This window comes from Cydia pomonella, chromosome 20 (assembly GCF_033807575.1).
Source record: "Cydia pomonella isolate Wapato2018A chromosome 20, ilCydPomo1, whole genome shotgun sequence".
NCBI lineage: Eukaryota > Metazoa > Arthropoda > Insecta > Lepidoptera > Tortricidae > Cydia > Cydia pomonella.
The window spans coordinates 4,891,435-4,910,282 of NC_084722.1; the positions used below are offsets into that span (position 1 = coordinate 4,891,435).

General features: G+C 37.2%; 2 protein-coding genes across 2 annotated transcripts in view; one reads left to right on the forward strand and one right to left on the reverse strand.

Moving 5' to 3' along the window:
• Window positions 1–18,848, forward strand: part of LOC133528823 (unconventional myosin-XVIIIa) — a 301,706-nt gene that overhangs the window by 47,159 nt on the left and 235,699 nt on the right. The window contains exon 4 of the mRNA XM_061866296.1: window positions 91–228. Within this exon, the coding sequence (XP_061722280.1) occupies window positions 91–228 (138 nt within the window). The remainder of the gene's footprint in view (window positions 1–90; window positions 229–18,848) is intronic.
• On the reverse strand, window positions 10,552–12,931 carry LOC133528824 (uncharacterized). Its single transcript, XM_061866305.1, has 3 exons — window positions 12,715–12,931; window positions 12,203–12,453; window positions 10,552–11,178 (listed from the first exon to the last, which is right to left on the reverse strand). The coding sequence occupies exons 1-3, from the start codon at window positions 12,875–12,877 to the stop codon at window positions 10,738–10,740; spliced, it is 855 nt and encodes a 284-aa protein (XP_061722289.1). The 5' UTR covers window positions 12,878–12,931; the 3' UTR covers window positions 10,552–10,737.

Sequence of the window (18,848 nt, forward strand, 5' to 3'; positions counted from 1 at the left end):
GAATCACGTCAACATCGAGTTAGTAACTGAATAGTCTAACCAATGGGCTTTTTAATGTAACAAACTAATTAGCTTTACAATATTGAACAGGTGCAGCCGATAGCCGAGCTCTCAGAGTTGTCGCGAAGAAAGGCGGTGGATGGCGGCGGCGATGTCGAGCTCTCGGACAGCAACGTCCGCGGTGGCACGCTCAGCCGCTCGGGCAGTCGCCGCTTCACCAGCACGCAGGTAAGTGTTCGACACAGGGGTGATCGTGGATTACTTTGTCCTAGTATACTACGAACACAGCGACTGGACGTAACTTCGTGCGTTATGACCGTTCGGGTAATATTAACTTTGGTCTAACTGGACCCAGAATGGTACACTCTAAGTGTGTCTTACACGTCATGACGTCATAAAAAAGCTGAATAATCACAGATATAAATATGTATAAGGCATGGCGTTAGACATACAAATGGAATCTAATTATGTAGTGCATTTATATTGTCAGCAAAAAATGGATTCGAAAATTTTAACTGAATAAAATAAGATTATTGTGCCTCAAGCGAAATTGACGTGCCTTTTTATTAAGCGATCGATTGACTGCGATGATACAAAAACATGATTTATATTTTCGTATAACCAATTTGAGGTATCCGCGGTTTTTTCCACAAATATAAAATCAATTTATAATTTTAAACTTATTCCAAAACCTAACGGCTGACCGTATTTGTGGTTTAGGTGCGGTATATTTCCTTTAAAGCATAAATATGTCACGCCAATAGGTCAATTAATATATTAAAATAGAAAAACCAATAATCAAAATAAATATATCAATAGAAAATTTATGGAGTTCTTATGTGTCTTGAATTGTAGACAGTTCCTGTAAATATACTTTTTTGTGTGCCTACCTAGTAAAATTACGGTTACAAGTATATGGCTAATGAACATTCTGTCTTCTTCTAGTCGCTTCAATGCAATTTCAAGTTGACTGGGAAATTCTTCAAATTACAACGGAATAGAAGGCTTTTCTTCCCTGCTAGGAGGGATCAAAGTGGCACTTTTCTGTTTTTTTTCTTTTTTGCATACTATTTTTGAAAGTAAATTATATTTTGGAGAATAATAATTTCCTCATAGGTGATGTGAAATGAGCATGTGTCACATGTTAGCAAAATTATTTCCACCTTGGAATTTCCTACGACAAGGATTCTATTTTAGAATCCATCGTTTCTTTCAGGATTCAAAGTACGCCTAAGCCGTAAATATATACCTACATATGTCATTTTGCTCCCTTGTGACACAATCTACTAATTATCCATATCCTTAATAAATGTACTACAATTTAAGTGCCCCTGGCACGCGATGCAACGTGATCCGTCATCCGATACTCGTACCCACTATGATATTGGTTGCACACGCAAATTGGCAGGCCCGTCAAAACGATCGAGTCAACCGGCTGAGGGCCCTTGCCGCAAAATCAAGTTTCTGCGTCGCCATTTATAACCATGCGTTGATCTAGATTTTTAAACAAATAGCATGGATGTCGTCGAAACGGCAATGTATTGCTAATTAAACAAGTATAATAGGTATGAGTATAATAAGCCTTTATTTCTACTATTACACCTCTATAATTCAAAGTACGTTATTTTAAACCTCTATAATTGGCACAACCTGCTTAAATGGAAAACCTGGTTAATTGACACAAAATTGCTGGTCCCTTGAGATTTCAATTATCCAGGTTTCACTATGAACTTACAGTAAACTTAGACACCTTATAATTACTTATACTATAATAATATGGTGTCCTTATGCTCCATCTGCATTAAAATGTATATATATATATATATATATATATATTTCAGGTGTACCAACCCATATGACACATTACAAAATACAATTCAAATATAAAAATAAAATGACTAAAAATTAATTCAATAACAAATTGAACATTACAAAATAAATTAAACAATTATAAGCGCCACTAGGTAGAAATCATTACTTTTTTTGGCCAGTGATGATTTCTACCCAGTGTTTTGTCATGGCGCAGTCCAAGCGCTCAGCGAACATGCTCAGGATGGTGTTGGAGCTGCCGCGTACTCTGTTCAGCAGTGACGCTACTCTCTTCCTTCTGACGCAATGATTGCTGGTGGTTGCAATGATGCATACGTGCGACCAAATACTAGTAATTAATTACGAAAGTATATGAGGATTTCCATCAGAGAAGAGTCCTTGCTCTGACGAAAAGCCTCATATAGTTTCGTATTTAGTTAATACGTAGCTAGTAGCCGCCTCTGCGCGCCTTATCGCGGGCCTTTTGCATTCAGTTGTCATTGTCACCAAGTTCACCAACTATTTCATTGAATATATCCCTCCATCGCCTCGAATGTCCATGATTTCTATTTCCATCATACGGAAACCATTTGGTCACAATATATATTGCTAATTAAGTATAGGTATTGATATCGGTAACATTAATCGTCATTGTGTTTAGTTTACCTAAATATATTATTTTCCCAATGAATATGTTTGCTTAACGCTCACGTCTTCTATCTAGGGTGCTATCGTGTTTTCTAACAAATAGGGAAACGGCCGGAGAGGTTCAAGGGGTACAGATCCCTCTTCAATAACAACATACTTTTCTGGAAAAAATGCTTTACTTTAGTCCTTTTAGCGAAGAGTTTGGAAGACGGGAAAAAGAAATGAATTAGAGGTCGTAAGTCTAGGTCAGTTGGTGTGGGCATTGGGGTGATACTTGGATACAGTTGGATGAAGCAAATTTCACAGTATGTTGACTTTACATAAGTTCTTTACACAACCTCTTCGAGCATGTGATCCCTGCCTAATAAGACTCGAAAATCAAAACGTGTATAAATAGCAAAATAGCTACAGCTACACAAGGTAACATAACGACATGAGTAGTTTTTGCTAGCTTTTTTAACGTATAAGATTTTGCCTGGCTAGGTTCAAATTCAAAGTTATAAACTTATTAATCTGGCCGTTTCGCTACCGTCACGTGGGCGTAAGGTGAAAATTTGTTCACTATTAATTACTGTTTTGTTATAGGTTCCTAGTTCACGTAATGGCACATATTTTGACTAAGGTGTAGAGTTTGTGAAGTTAGGGCTTGTAGAGTTAGAAGCTTGGCTTTACAAGAAATCTGACAACTTTTTGACAGTGCGAGTCTTATGGTTTCGTCTTGGCAACATTTTACATGAAAATGTTTCTGGTGGGATATGTATTTACAGTGATACACTGGTGCAAAAAAAAACCATCTAATAATATATAAGTTATATAACATTAAAATAAAGTTAAGATACTGCATGTTATGACACCTATTCCTACGTAGAAGAAGTTTTTCTTGCGGTCAGAACAGATATGAATTACAAAATAGTACTCATGAAATATTTATGAGCGCATAGTCCGTCAAATCATTAGACTGCAGTTATATATGATTATATTTATAATTGCTGACGATAAGACATTCGTTTGTGTTCGGTGAAGTTAGGTTAGGCATGTTAGGATATGTTCTTTAGGCATTATTAGTCCCCGGCAAGCTCCGCCGAATTTTCCATACATAAGGAGTTCCGTACTCATTTTAAAACTACGTGTTGGATTGTAAATATTGTAATGAAACTTTGCACATACAATGACATGAGGTACAGTCACGTCTGAAAATATCGATACGAAAAATATGCCAAAAATATGTATAAACTACATGTGTATACATATTTGTGCCACTTTTTTCGTATCGATATTTTCTGACGTGACCGTACATCTAGTCCTTTAATTAGCTTCAGTTTATAAAACAAACGAAATAGAGCAAAAACAAGTTTTATATGAATAACTTAAATTCGCTCTATTTTTTTACTATGATATCTGCAGCTACATAAACTGATTACAGGACTAGATATACCTTATCCTATTGTAAGTACAAAGTTTCAGAGCAATCTAGCTAGTCGTTTTACAATGACAGCGTAACTACGTTTGTATGGAGAACCGAGCGTGCTGTGGGGACTCTTAAGAAAAGCCAGGATGGTTTAATAAATGTAAGAAACTATTGTCAATCTCATACATATATAGTCCCCATACTTATGACACATGTCAAATGTTGTGACAGTCCCATAGTGATAACGTGACGAGGTTTAAATCTCAGCCCCTAATTCATGCTCAGGCTTCCAACAATGTCAGAACATGACGTATCTACCCCTAGCATAAACAATGAATGACCCCAATAGCATAGAAGCTATGCCATAGATTATACATACGTACAGGATAGGCAGATACAGATCAGCAGATATAGTTTCATCTTTACTTTGCGTGCGCATATTGAGTCATGCATGAATGTATGGCGTCAATAATTCGAGATTGTGTAAGGCACGGGAACCGCTTTTTGTCAGTCGGGCCGTATGCTTTTCTGCCGCGTGGTATACAAAAAGTACCGTAAGCGGCTATAGGCATTATGTTAGCTATTTGATATCTATTCCGGGTGCTTTTGGGGAAACCTTCAAGACAAGAGCGTACCTACTCCCATCTTAAAGGCCGGCAACGCACTTAACCCCTCTGGTGTTGCAGGTGTCCAAAAGCGGCGGTAATCGCTTACCATCAGTACCCCTAGTGTAATAAAATTCGATTTCGAAACGTGACGTACGCGTTTGCGTTAAGTCTCATTTTCTATGGGTTTTTGAACAGCGCGCCACGCGGGACGTTTTGGAAAGTCAAAAATCTCATACAAAATGACACTTAACGCAAACGCGTACGTCACGTTTCGCTGTCGAAAATATTTACACTAGGGGTACAGATGATCCGTCTGCTCGTTTGTTTCCTATATCATAAAAAAATCGTCTAGAACCAAAAGATCAAAATTTCCTTCTTCAATTTTGCTTTAAATGCTAAAGCATAATTTATTCTGACTAGTTTTGGTCAAAAAGTTGCCGTCTTAATGTTTTACCTAAAACATAGAGAAATAAGAAGTAAAAGAGTGCTATATTATAGGCAAGCCATGTCAGAATCACAAGCACCCTGTATAATCTGTACTGTACCCTAGCCTAAACAATGGGCGACCCCAATACCACTTAATGCCCGACAATGAACGAGTGAATGAATGAGTCACGCAGGAAGATTGATTGGCTCCTTTAATTGCAGATATCTGGAAACGAGTTTTAAATTTAAAGCTATTTGGTACGTTTTGATGTTAATTGGGAGGTCAGTAAAACAGCGTTTTCAAGGTCATTTATGTTTACATCCTAGCATACGGCAATATCTCTAGATTTTTTCTTTCTCTGTATATTGTAATAAACAGTGTTGATATTAACTGTTATACTACCTATAGGTATTTTACTTTCAAAAGTACCTATGGATAGTTACTAGTTGGATTTTTCGAGATGTCCGAATTGTAGGAATCTTAGGTAAAATTCGGATATCCGACACCTTAAACATTCCTTACATACGCTTTTGGATTTGGCTACAAGTGAAATGTCATACATTAGATACATTATTATACCAGACGTATCTTTTCTTCAATGCCAATAGACATCTATAATAGTAGTCCCAAGTACATCGTTAGTCCCGACAGTGGGAATCCACGCACCATTCATCCAGCCACTCAGTCGGGACTCTGAGGACCCTTGTCTCGCCTCCATGCATATTTGATGTGTATGCAGAGATGTTAGTTCCGCGGGCATCGTCTCAGTCCTTAGAACCAGTTTACATGCGACTCTCCAGTAAGCCAAAAAATCGATTTTACGAAATAGAATCTTAAGAGATCGAAATAACATGATTTTACGAAATAAATGGTTAGTCGCTTCGACATGCCGCCTCGCGCCATCTTGCAAAAGTTCTTCTTTAATTAATTCTACTTTAATTTTCATTCATTTTGCCACTCAGTCGGGAGTAGTAGGGATTCTGAGGACCCTTGTCTAACCTCTATGCATAATATGCATTGCATATTCAATATGTATGCAAGGATGTTAGTGCCGAAGTCTTCGTCCTAGTCCCTAGAACCGGGATGGATGCGCTCCACCAATCCGGAAAAGGTTGACTTTAGCAAGTTAGCACCGAAGGTGTAAATAAAATCGGATAGGGAGCATAGATTTTGATATTTGTTTTTCATATGACACGTTGTACTTGCTTAATTAATTTGTAATATCCTTTAAATGGCGGTTTAATTTAGTTTTTAATATTGACGCACTCTGTCATCCGCTGCAAGAAAGGCATAAGTTGGACATGGACATAAACTAGTTTTCTTTCAAAGCTTTTAACTTTTACTATTTTCATCACAGGGATCATACTAACGCACAAAACAGTCCAAATACAATCTGCTCAGTGAGCTTTGGGAATAACAGCATAGTTTTTACAATAAAAAAGGCGTAAATTCCACGTAAAACTACGAGTAACTTACGTCCTTTTGGCATATTTAAAATTTTCGTTGAATGTCCTACGACACATCACTGAGTCTGTGCCTAATCTATAGCCATATCGTATGCAATGCCTAGCTTTGGTTTACATAGTGTATAGATACTGTGGTTGTTTGCGATCCTTTGTGAGAAGCCTTTGATGTTCTCTACGTAGTTTACAATAAATATTTACTTGCTTTGACAGGTTATGTTATGTGCCTTTGAGATGCTTACGTAGCGCCTCTAAGTTGAGGTTTCTTTGAGGAATTCGGTTTTCTAGCTGTATAGTAAGATGTAAGATAAATAGCAGTCATGTATATAAACGCTAGGTGGGTAGAAAAAGTTATATAACTCGTGCGATTTCGTGACAGATTTTATTAACAACTTGGCCTCACGACTGGGCCATACGCGAACTAAACATAAATAAGGGTAAGTACCTAATCGTGGAGCTGAGCTCATCAAATTTACCTAAAAAATCAATTAAGTACATGACAATTATGCCATACTACAACATTGTAAATAGGTTATAGGTTAGCCTATCTTTTTTTTTTTACGCCGTTTAGTAATACAGTTTTGATGTCCGTTCTCCAATTCTTTCTCAATTGTTCAAAGGTTAATTGGAAGAGATCCATGGAAGTTCGCCTTTGTACAAATGATGTGTGTTTTTTCCTGTTTTATGTTTCTTTTTATACAATAAGTGTTTAACTAGTACTACTCCTACTATTATCAGCTAGTAAACGTAATCGGTTGAAGACCCCATAGACCGACGATCACCTTGCGGTCGCCATTGTGTCTGTATGAAATACTTACGGTGTGCTACGGGCAATGATGACGCGCGAACTGGCCTCAAAGTACGCGTAACCATGAAGCTTATCAAGACAAACAGTCCATTACCTAGCAATTATCGGCTTGTAAACGTAATCGACTGATAGCGGGCCGGCGACCCCGTCTAGACGGCCCGCCCTCCCGGGTCGGGTCGTGCGTGAAATCAGGATTGCCTGAAAAGGGCAATTTTGTTGCACCTAGCTTAAATAAATGTGCCTAACTTATTGGTCTACAATCTACAACGTATGTCAGGGGGTTGGTTAAGAAGTCGCGCGGTGATTTCCTAGTATACTCGCCCCGGCTTAGCAAGGGTTACACAAATAATTAATAGAATCAGGCGTTACTTTGCGGAAATCCATGCTAATTAAAGCAAGCAATTTAATATTACTTTGCTAATCCGCGAGAAACCGTAACAAAACCTTAACAAATTATACACTTAAAGAATCACTCTATTGATAGGTGAAAACCACTTGAAAAGAAAATACGGTCAGTAGTTTTTGAGTTTATCGCGAACATACAGACAGACGCGGCGGGGTACTTTGTTTTATAAGGTGTAGGTGCGGTCAAATATATCGCAGCTGCTAAGGTGCTCGGAAAAATCTGAACATGCCTCTATTACCGCGTGATATTGGCGTTAGAGTGGATGTTCAGATATTTTGAGCATGTTGGCCGGTTCGATGCTCCTATAGTTTTAATAAATTATCCAACATAATTGGGGTCTATCTAAAGAAAAGTAGGCCGATAAAAGCTTGTCTCGTTAATATCGTATTTTGAAAATCACATATTATTTCTAGGTATGTACCTATTTTCTCTTTACTAATTTTATAAGTGCTATAAATTAATAGGAAATATTAAGATCGTCATGAATCCAACGTGAACAATTACTATAAAATTATCCTTCAGGTTACGACTTATTTATTAGAATACATTATGTTCAGGAAATTTCCATAACAATTTCCGATAAAATTAGTTTGCTGACCATCCACATGTGTCATGTAGGTACATCTATTCTACCTTTAAAATATTATATTATCCTTCGTTAAATACTAGTTAGATATTTATACATACATATCAGTATCACAAAGTAGTTTTGTGCTATGTTGGTGGTGGTAAACCTTTAAGCGACGAATACGTACAGCGTGGGAAAAAGGGCACTTTCGTAGGCGTGAAATTCATGATATTTAACAGAATCACCACTAAGAAATAACTAATATATTCCGAGGTCTTTATGGCGCCATAATTGTATGTGCCAATATCAGAGCAAACAATGATAAAAAACGTAGTCCTTGGGAGTAATACTAGCAATTACTCCCTGTGCGCTAGCGTAAAACAATACCCCTTATAAACAAGTGTTGAAGAAAATAACCTATAACCATCACATTCCCTTTTATCAGAAGACGCTCCCCTACACGCTATTAAACATCCATTTTAATTATCTATTATATCCACAGAAACATCTTAAATGACTCCGATTGTGCGTTAAGATACGCCCTTTCTACACCCCTCGTCACATTAGCTGGACACCGCAGGGCCTTGGGGTACTCCACAAAAAGATCTACTATGTCGGGAACGTGATGCGTCTAGCACCTATCTTAATAACCTGTAGAAATTTGTATTATATACCGTTGAACTTAAAGCTAAGCTATCAAACGTTATCATGTCAAATATCGGCTTCTTAGCTTATTCTAAAGTGTTGAAAAAATGCGTCACACCCGATACTTTTGGGAACACATAACCTTTCTAGCGTTGCGAGATGTCCATGGGCAACGATAATCGCTTACTATTTGTGTTTTGTGCGGCATAAACGGCCATATCTTGTTTTATGATAACTTAGAAGTTTCATTTTTTCACAGCTTCAAGGTATTATATGGTTTTAATTTCAACTCGATACCTCCACGCGTTCCCGAGATAAAGGGACAGACGGACGGACGGACGTACGGAAAACAAAGTGATCATATAAGGGTTCCGTACCCAAAGGGTAAAACGGGACACTATTACTAAGACTCCGCTGTCCGTCCGTCCGTCTGTCACCAGGCTGTATCTCATGAACCGTGATAGCTAGACAGTTGAAATTTTCACAGATGATGTATTTCTGTTGCCGCTATAACAACAAATACTAAAAAGTACGGAACCCTCGGTGGGCGAGACCGACTCGCACTTGTCCAATTTTTACTATTTGAGTTACGGGACCCTAAAAATAATACCTTCCTGGAATGTCCACACCCGCCGTAAGAATGGGAAATAAATCGAGTTATAGCTTTCTTGTTTGGGGTGACCCTTTTGTTGGTTTTATGTGTTCAATCGGCTTGATGTCTTGAAAGAAATGTCAGGAAGTCCGAATGACACGAATTGACAGAACTGCAGTATCCACAATTTTATTTAATAGAAGTGACATTTGCAATTCACATTTAAAAAACACATATATTATACCTATTTATTAAATATTTAACGTTATCTTTAATATCCTTACTTACATTATTATTTACATACTTTTAATGAATCGATTTTTGTGTAGTTTGGCCAGTCTGAACTTGACCCTTTTGGAGGTGTTACAATAGAGTTGGCCAGACGCATTGTAGGTATACGCGTAGGGCGTAGGAGAAACCGCCTGGAGAGATGGTAGAAATGACACAAATCATATCCCACGCCAGAGGAGCCGCGGGCAAAGCCAGTATGTTAATAATTCGCTCGATATTTTGATCTAGATATTACAAGCGAAATGAATGCGTTTGGCAACAGTTTGGCCTAGCCTAGCCTAGCATCATTATAGCCTACGCTGGCCTAGGTGACATTCCGAAACGTGTCGAGGTCGGGCGGCTTTGGGACCAGTTCTTTACGTAATGTCATAAACAGGTGCATATACATACAAAGTAATAAGACGCGTTAAATAGTTATTTACGATACAAGTACGTAGGTCTTAGGTCATAAATCATATCATAATGCATGGAGCCATCTACAACGGCTAGCAAAGCGGACCAAATATTTTTAATTACACATCTCCGTATTTCTTTGTCTATCAATAGTAATACTAAGCAGGTGCAACATGTCGAAGCTAATTTTTTTTTTTTAATAGTACACCTAGTGGACTGCTTACCATCAGGTGGACCGTATGCTTGTTTGCCATCGACGTAGTATAAAAAAAAGAAACTAGGCGACAGCACAAAACTGCCTGAGAGCAAATTCAAGATTTTGTGCAAGTTGACAATTATAGTTCGTTTTTTTAAGCATTAGAAAAAAGGTAAACAATCTTGACGTCTTTTTATTGAAATCTGCTTTTAAAAAATCAGTAAGTATTACTTTTTTGGAATGGAACCCTAAAAAGCAATACAGAGGTGAAATATAATTATACAGAACATAAGATATATTATGCAATTTATTCAGAAATAGGATCAGTAATACCACTTTCTAGTCACAGTATACTATGAGCTCCATACTTTGTATGTAAAATCATAATTTCAAAACTCTTATACACTAATAAATAATAACTAAAACAATGCACTCCACTGATGGTTTTAAACATCCTGTACATGTCACAAATAACCTAAAAATTCTGTGGGTTTCTGTCAAAACTCTGCATTTCATATTTTGCAATGACATTGCACACTTCCATTTTCACTTTAGGTATTAAATTTGGTTGTAATTTCTTTACGCTGGCCGCCATACTTCTAAAGAACACATCTATTTCATTTGTGTTCTCTTTTAGCACCTTTTCTATAAGTTTGTCCAGAGTCTGGCTTCTCTGCTCAGCCGTTTTTGGTTCCTCTACGTATCGGAGCAGTTTTGGTCCATTCATGAGTATTGGTTTGGGTAGAATCTTGATTGGTTGTAAGTTACGAGGCATTGGCACGGATTTCTTTCTGCCGGCTTTCTTTACCACTTTCTTAGGGGGCTCATCAGTTATGATTTCGGTTTTTGGCAATATTTTGAAGAGTGGTTGCTTTAGCTGCTGTTGTTGTTCTGTTGGGCCGTCCACCACTGTGATCTGGAAACAAATTTAGCCTAATTAGTTTGTGTAAGTAGGTTGCTATTGTATAAAAAGGTTATACCCGGATTTTTGTGGATTTTTAGGTCACTAGTCAATTTTTATTTATATCTCAGTACTATTATCATACAGTTTATATTTAACACCTTCACTGCCGGGAACCCACCTGGTGGGCGCTCGTGAACTTTGTTCAGATGCCAGACAACCCGCTGGGGTTGTTTTGTAGGCAGCTATAGACCACCGGTTTCTGGGGTAGTGCGCAGTTTTTTGTCTGGCAGTGAATGTGTTAAAATGCATCAGTAAATCTCTAGATTTTGTACCTCTATTTACTGATAAATCCAGTACAGGCATAAGCTGTGTTTAAATTTGTTTGTGGTATCAATTCATTGCTAGAGACAGAACAAGTGTTATTTTAAATGTCAAACATATATGAAATTATGACGTTTACTTAACACTTGCACAGGCTGGGCTATCAATCATTGCAAACTTAGCTTGGTCGGACTCTACAATAATATTTACTCACTGATAAAACTGCTTGTCTTTATGCTTCCAAGTGCCTCCCAACACTAAATACCTTTACCATTCTTAATGTAAAATCCCTGGCACTAAAATGACAGTTTAATTGCCCCAATCTATCTAACAGATCTTTCACTCTCAGTGATGGTTGTTTTGGTTGGCACACTGAGGGATATAAAATTGAAATAGTAATATGGATGCACTAACCTCCCAATCTCACAAAACCTATTAAACTGGTAAAAAATACATTATGTATGTAGGTAATGTATTTATAAAATGTAGGATATTAAATAAGCAGTTACTCAGGTCATTCACCCCGAGTGGCTACTAAAACATTTCAGTACAACACCAGAATGTTGTTTGTAGTGAAATGACACATGACACATGATCGGTTGAACAAGTGTGGACAATCAAACTGCCTTTTTATTTCTGAGATAATATACCTTACATATTACTGTAAGGATTACACCTTGTCACACCTGTTTCACTGTTCTCCTAACATACTTACTTCATAATACTCCTGACTGTCAGTAATGACCTGCTGTTCCGTTACAACTTGCTCCTCTTGAACCTGCTGCTCATCATCCTCCATGGTAGCTTCCTCAAGTACTGTCTCAGTGCCGATGCCGTCCATAGGAGTCTCATCAAGGTACTGCATCTTCTCGAAGACGGGTGCCTTGGTTTTGTGCATGGTGCCCATCCGCTTGCTCCTCATGTAGCCATCTCGTAGACCTCGCCAGCGCTTCTTGCATTCTTCAACTGGAATTATTGTTTGTTTTTAGCCACTGCTCTTCTGTCAACTTATTTTAAACTCTGACGTAGACAATCTTGTATTAGGCGGTTACTCGCATCAATTTTGAACTATTTGACACTATCTTTTAATAATATAATTTTCAATTTAAGTTAAAATTGTCTGAGAATCACATGCAAAACGGTTATAGGCGTATTTTATTTTCACACTGATGTGCGGTGCAGCACAACTTTCCACTCGCTTACGCTACAAATTCCCGTTAAGCTTACCTGGCTTGTCCAATGCTTGAGCTATTTTCTGCCATGTAGCTTCTCGTGCTAAAATGTTCTTTCGCGAGGGATCAAGAACGTTATACAAAAAACTGTGAGGTTGAACTAATTCAGCTAAAGTTTGATCTTCTCCAGTGCTCCAGCCAACCGCGTTCAAAGGCATTCTCGTTTTCGCGTGCGTCACAACTTCAAAACAAAATGTCTGCCTGCCTATCACGAACGAAAATAGCCGCGCTGCGCAGCACAACGTCACGAGCAGTGTTGCCAATGTAATAGATTTTTTAGCTACATAAAGCGTGTATAAGCGCCATCTCTTCGCGAGTAGCAACATTTATACGTATTACTAGGTTTCTACTTGACATAAGAATATTTGCTACTCAGTGCTAGGTGGCGCTGTTTTCAAAGTTTTTTAACGCCATCTAGTGAAAAAGAATTACATTAATGTAGTTCGTAAAGTTGTTACTAGATGGCATTTGAAAGTAAATCTATTTTAATTTGATATTGATATGATGATAGCAGATAATAAGATTGATATTGGGACCGTGCGAAGTGCATGGTGGGAGTAAGTAAAGTGATCCCAGCGCATAAGGTGGTAAAAATTAGAACTAAATGCAGATAGCGTCTTTAACATTTCGTACAAGCTACATGGCTCGAAATGATACTCTATTTGCGATTACTCCTGAAATATTTATTTAAATTATATGGTGTAAGGGACCATTGTAATCTGTATAAAATGCTTAATATAACTAACGTATTTAATTTGATAATTATTAATACTGTATCCGTGTAAATAGCTTTGCAAATGCCACATACTATGGAATCTTTTTCTAGAAGTTAAGAATGGGTTTAGAAAGTTATCCTTAAAAGATAGACATTCAACAACGCGGACTTTTTTGTAGACCCATGAAAGAGAGACAACCCCACCATACATTATGTTGTTATAGTTCAAACGGCATATAGGGACCGTGCGCGTTGGAGGGTCTGCCATCTTGTGGTCTGAATCGGAACCATAAACATGCACATTTACACGTCAAGTGTTTTCTTGTGCATAGTAGGTTCTGCCATCTTGTGGGCTACATCGGAACAATAAACATCAATTTACGCTTCGCGCCAAAAATCTGACAGCTCCTGTGCTGCCTCCTACAGTTCATGCACGCTCCCTATAGGCAGCGTTTTCGATTAAAACTCCTAGCCAACGTGTTTTTTTCCGACAACATCGTTATATTCCAACCAATTTACACAAAACCTTAACAAGTTATATATACCTAAACCTATCTCAAGAATCACTCTATTGATAGATGAAAGTTGTATGAAAATCTGTTCAGTAGTTTTTAGTTTTGGAGAAGTTTTATAAGATGTGTAGTGCATTGACGTTTTCCCCTAGACTTGCGGACGCTAGGTTGAGTGACAGTCGTGCTGCTGCACATAGCGAATTGTCATACTGAAATAAGTCGACTTAGAGTGTCACTCCATACATGGGTTTTCTTACTTAATAATATTTGATAATACCAAATAATATTAAGTTGTATGGGAGATATGGTAAAACCTAAGCCAAATCTAATCTGGTCTAAAACAAGACAACGAAAACAATTTCGACCCACCTACTCCGTGCAACTGCGCCCGCTAGCGGTCCGCCATATTGAGGCACACAACATAATTCATGATTTAAACCAAACTAAACACAAACTTTTTGATTAAGTAATTGTTTTGTTTCCGCTACCCAAAGGTTGTTTGGAAGAGATCGCTCTTTAGCGATAAGACCGCCTGTTGTCTGCCTCTATCTTTAATCAATTGATTTTCTTTAAGCTGTAGGTATCTTTTGCTGAGATGTGCCAATAAAGAGTATTCCATCTATCTATTTATCTAAAAACACGAAGTGTTTTTCAAAATCAATGACTATCTTTTTATAAGAGTTGAGTCTTTTCGAGTCTTCGAGTCTATCGAGTTGGTAAATGTACTTACCCTTACTGTACACGAAAAAAGACTATATACAAAAGTTGATTATGAATGATATGTCGATTTATTAAATTTATTCCAATACAAAATCATGAGCATTTTGTAGCCAATTATATACACTTACAATATAAGCACAAAATACCATTCTTATCAAAAGCTCTCTTTGTTTGAGCTTAGTCTTGTATGAGTTTGTTGTGAACTTACTGATAAGATAGGAACAGGAACGTGCATACATTTAGAACACGTTCTATGTAATCGTTTAATAACGAAAAAAGAGATTGTCTTTTATTTCAGGACTTGTTCAATGTTAAGAACTTTTTTTTGTATGAACTTCAAGTAAAAGGGTAGGAAATTAAACGCGGAAAGGAATAAACGATATTCGGAATTTAGAAAAGGTCGGGTAAGGTATATTAAATAAAATACAATGTGATAAATATATACTAAACATTACAAAAAAAAAAAAATACTTTCATATTATTATGGTAGATGTACAGCTATCGTAAATAAATTAGCAGATCAAAAATCGGCTAACTAACATTTCCAGAAGTAAGTAGATAATAAGATTCAAAGAGTAGCGTTCGTTAGTGACACTAGTGGAATGCTCCTAATAGGCAATACAAAGTCGAGGTCCTTTTAAGACTTGGTCTTAGTATTTAAGACCGCCGCAGAACCTAGATAGTCCATACTCAGAGTTAATCAACTGTAATTAGCGCACATTCGCGGCCATTATTCCTTATAGAAGCGTGAAACTAAAATAAAACCTCCCCAAAGTCGTCTGAGTATTTACTCTATAAATAAAGGTTGCCGACATAATGGTACTAATTAATTCTTGCATCGCCATTCGGATCTCTTTGTGGAGATTCCGGCGGTCTGATGGTATTGTGATAAAAATATAAGTATTTTAATGTAGAATACATTTACAGTTACATTAGGACTTTAGGGATTTATACATTGCTTTTTTTAAATAACCTGCAATGTTTTACGATGTGAATATACCTTTATATACTTAGGTCATCACTTTTCCTATGGGAGCAATCCTGAATTCGCGAAAAAAATTGTCTCTCCCGTAGAAAATATCAACACAGACCAGGGGGGCGATTTTTGAATTTCGAGCGCTCGATTTCCTCACTCGAAAATCTGTAGAAAACGGCGAAATGATATTTTTGAAGTAGGAGCGATAGAAATTGGGAATCCAGTGGAATTTACCACTCGTTTTCAATTCTAGTAGTAAAATTTAAATGCCCAGTAGTGGAGATATTATTAAAGGGAGAACACGAAATCGAGTGATCGAAATTCATAAATTGGCCCCCAGCCAAAATGTATGACACAGCCAATATTTTTTTTCGTGTTTTCGAGGTTGGTCCCATGCTAAAAGTTGCTCAGTGTGACCTATGTATACACATCATAAAATATTGCAGGATCGCTGATTGCAGGTAACACAAAAACAGCCTGTATTATGGACGAAAATTTGATGAAAGATTAGGTAAAGTGCCCAGTTGAAGTTTTCAAATTGAGAGATCGGTTGATTTTATTTATTCGGACTCCTGTAGGATGCGATCGGGGAAAAGTTAGTACGAGGAGCAAGGTATGGGTCTGCCACTTAGGTGTCTCAAGACCACCAAGGTGTGCACTGTGACTTTCTAGTTGTAGTTAGCTGAGTTTTGGGGCTAAAACTATTTTTACAAGGTTTTTTAACTGGCCTTGTTAGTAATATATTAATTACTATTCTAGGTCAAATCTTTAATAAATTTGACCGACTTCCCGATTTTCGATTGAGCTGAAAATTTACATACCTATGTAAATTGGATGACACTGCAATATTATGATGACATGGAGCTGATCTGATGATGGACACAAGAGGTGGCCATGAGCACTATGGGAAGTCTGTGATAAAAAAAGCGCGAACTAATTTTGTTTAGGTGGTTACAATTGTCTATATTAATTCTGTGGTAATAGTTGCCTGTTGAATTAAAGTACCTACAGTCAGCTATAAAAGCTTATACTTACCACAAATTACATTTTTGCCAAAATAGTACATTACGATACAAGTTCGAAAAATGGGAAATTCGCAACAAGTGGGGATAAATTTAATTTTAAATCGACATTAGTTGCAAATTGCCTAATTCGCACATGTATCGTACAACATTTTACAGTAAATATAGCCCTTTAAATTTTCTACATAGTGACATAATGTGCTAATTATCGCACTACTGCGGTAAAGTCGCACCATATGTACTGTAAACTTATTTAGTTACCTAAAACAATACAAGTAGGTAAGCTTAACGTAGCCAAAATTTTAAGCAGTCCGTACCTGACCATAATTACCTCTTACTCATCGATCTCTCAATCATTTCTAAGCGTAGGCAACCCTAGCGTTGTGCCGCTGCGCTCGGTGCGGGGAGCAGCGCGTTGAAGGTCATTCCATTATATTTTTATGTAGGTATCAAAACGGTAGGTATTTGCGTTTTCTTTGAGAGATAAGTATCTGTTCATAAGAACTATTACTTATATAATCTGTGCTATGGTACACTTAACACGATTTGTAATCAATAAAAACATCGTTTTTTGTATGGCACATATGTAGCTATTTAAGGTGCTAACAAATTAGCCACATATATTTTTACAGCTGATAGTACTCGGCTCCTGGAGTATATTTCAGTGTGAAACATTATGGCTTATATTATGTTTTTTATTAGAATATTGGAAAACAAATTTGCTACGTAAAACACCGTGGTAATGAGATAATTTATTGAGACCTCGTTGAACAGACTCTAAAATGTGTTTTTTTTTTGCCACTGTCAACAACTTTAAGTGCAGTAGTATTAAAAGAAGTGTAGCATATTTTGTAGCTGAAATCATTGTTCATATTGCGACGTTTTTATTATGCCCATTAAGAATACCAAAGTCAAGCAAAGAATAACCGGCCAAGAGCATGTCGGGCCACGCTCAGTGTAGGGTTCCGTAGTTACTCTTCCGTCACAATAAGCTAAACTGGAGCTTAAAGTATAGTAAATTGTTAACCAAGGGATGAAACGGTACCTTTCACCTGAGTTAAACAAATAGGCAAATTTGCATAATCAGTACCTAATTAAAATATGTCTTTTTACTATGAAGGGAAAACTTTTTGCGATAACTCAAAAACAGCTAAACTGATCTTGTCCGCTATAGTTTTCATTTAATGTCTTTCTTAAGCTCTACTTTCACGATTTTTTTCATATTTTTTGGACCTATGGTTCAAAAGTTAGATGGGGGGGGACACATTTTTTTTTCTTTCGGAGCGATTATCTCCGAATATGTTCACTTTAACAAAAAATGTTTCTTGAAAATCCCTATTAGTTTTGAAAGACCTTTCCAACGATACCCCACACTCTAGGGTTGAAGCGAAAAAAAAAATTCACCCCCACTTTACGTGTAGGGGAGGTACCCTAAAAAAAAATTAAATTTTTAGATTTTATTGTACGACTTTGTCGGCTTTATTGATTTATATATCCATGCCAAATTTCAGCTTTCTAGCACTAACGACCACGGAGCAAAGCCTTGGACAGACAGACAGACAGACAGACAGACGGACATGGCGAAACTATAAGGGTTCCGTTTTATGCCATTTGGCTACGGAACCCTAAAAAATATAAATATTGTACAATACAAACAATATAAATACTCTTTACTGCAGAACTCAATACAGAAAACAATGCAAGGAATACAGCAACTCAAGAAGAGGTAAAAGGCGATTTTTTCGCTAAAAAGCGATATATTATGTGTGAGGTATATTGTGTATCAGAATGTACCGCGACCTGCGTATTGTCATGAAACTAACGTCATATTGGGGTGGCGACCGATGGAGTGTGAATCCGTTCCTTGCCCCTTTGTCCCAGTGTTTAATTGACTGACCGGGGGTATAGGATTATGTTGAATTGTTGCTATTGTTGTTTGAATTTGTCAATAAACTTGGGAAGTGGAGTGGTAAAAAGCTGGGTAAAAATCGGTGAGAACTACAGCTACAAATTCGTATAAAATATCAATATCATTGTCATTTTCGTAGCTTTTACAGGTGATCTGAAGAGAAGGTAATATGTAAGTAGGAGATAGCATACTTAGAGGAGCCTTTTACTTAAATAAATGATCTTCCATATCAATCCCATTAATTTTATCATATTTTTTGCAACTTGACGGCCGTA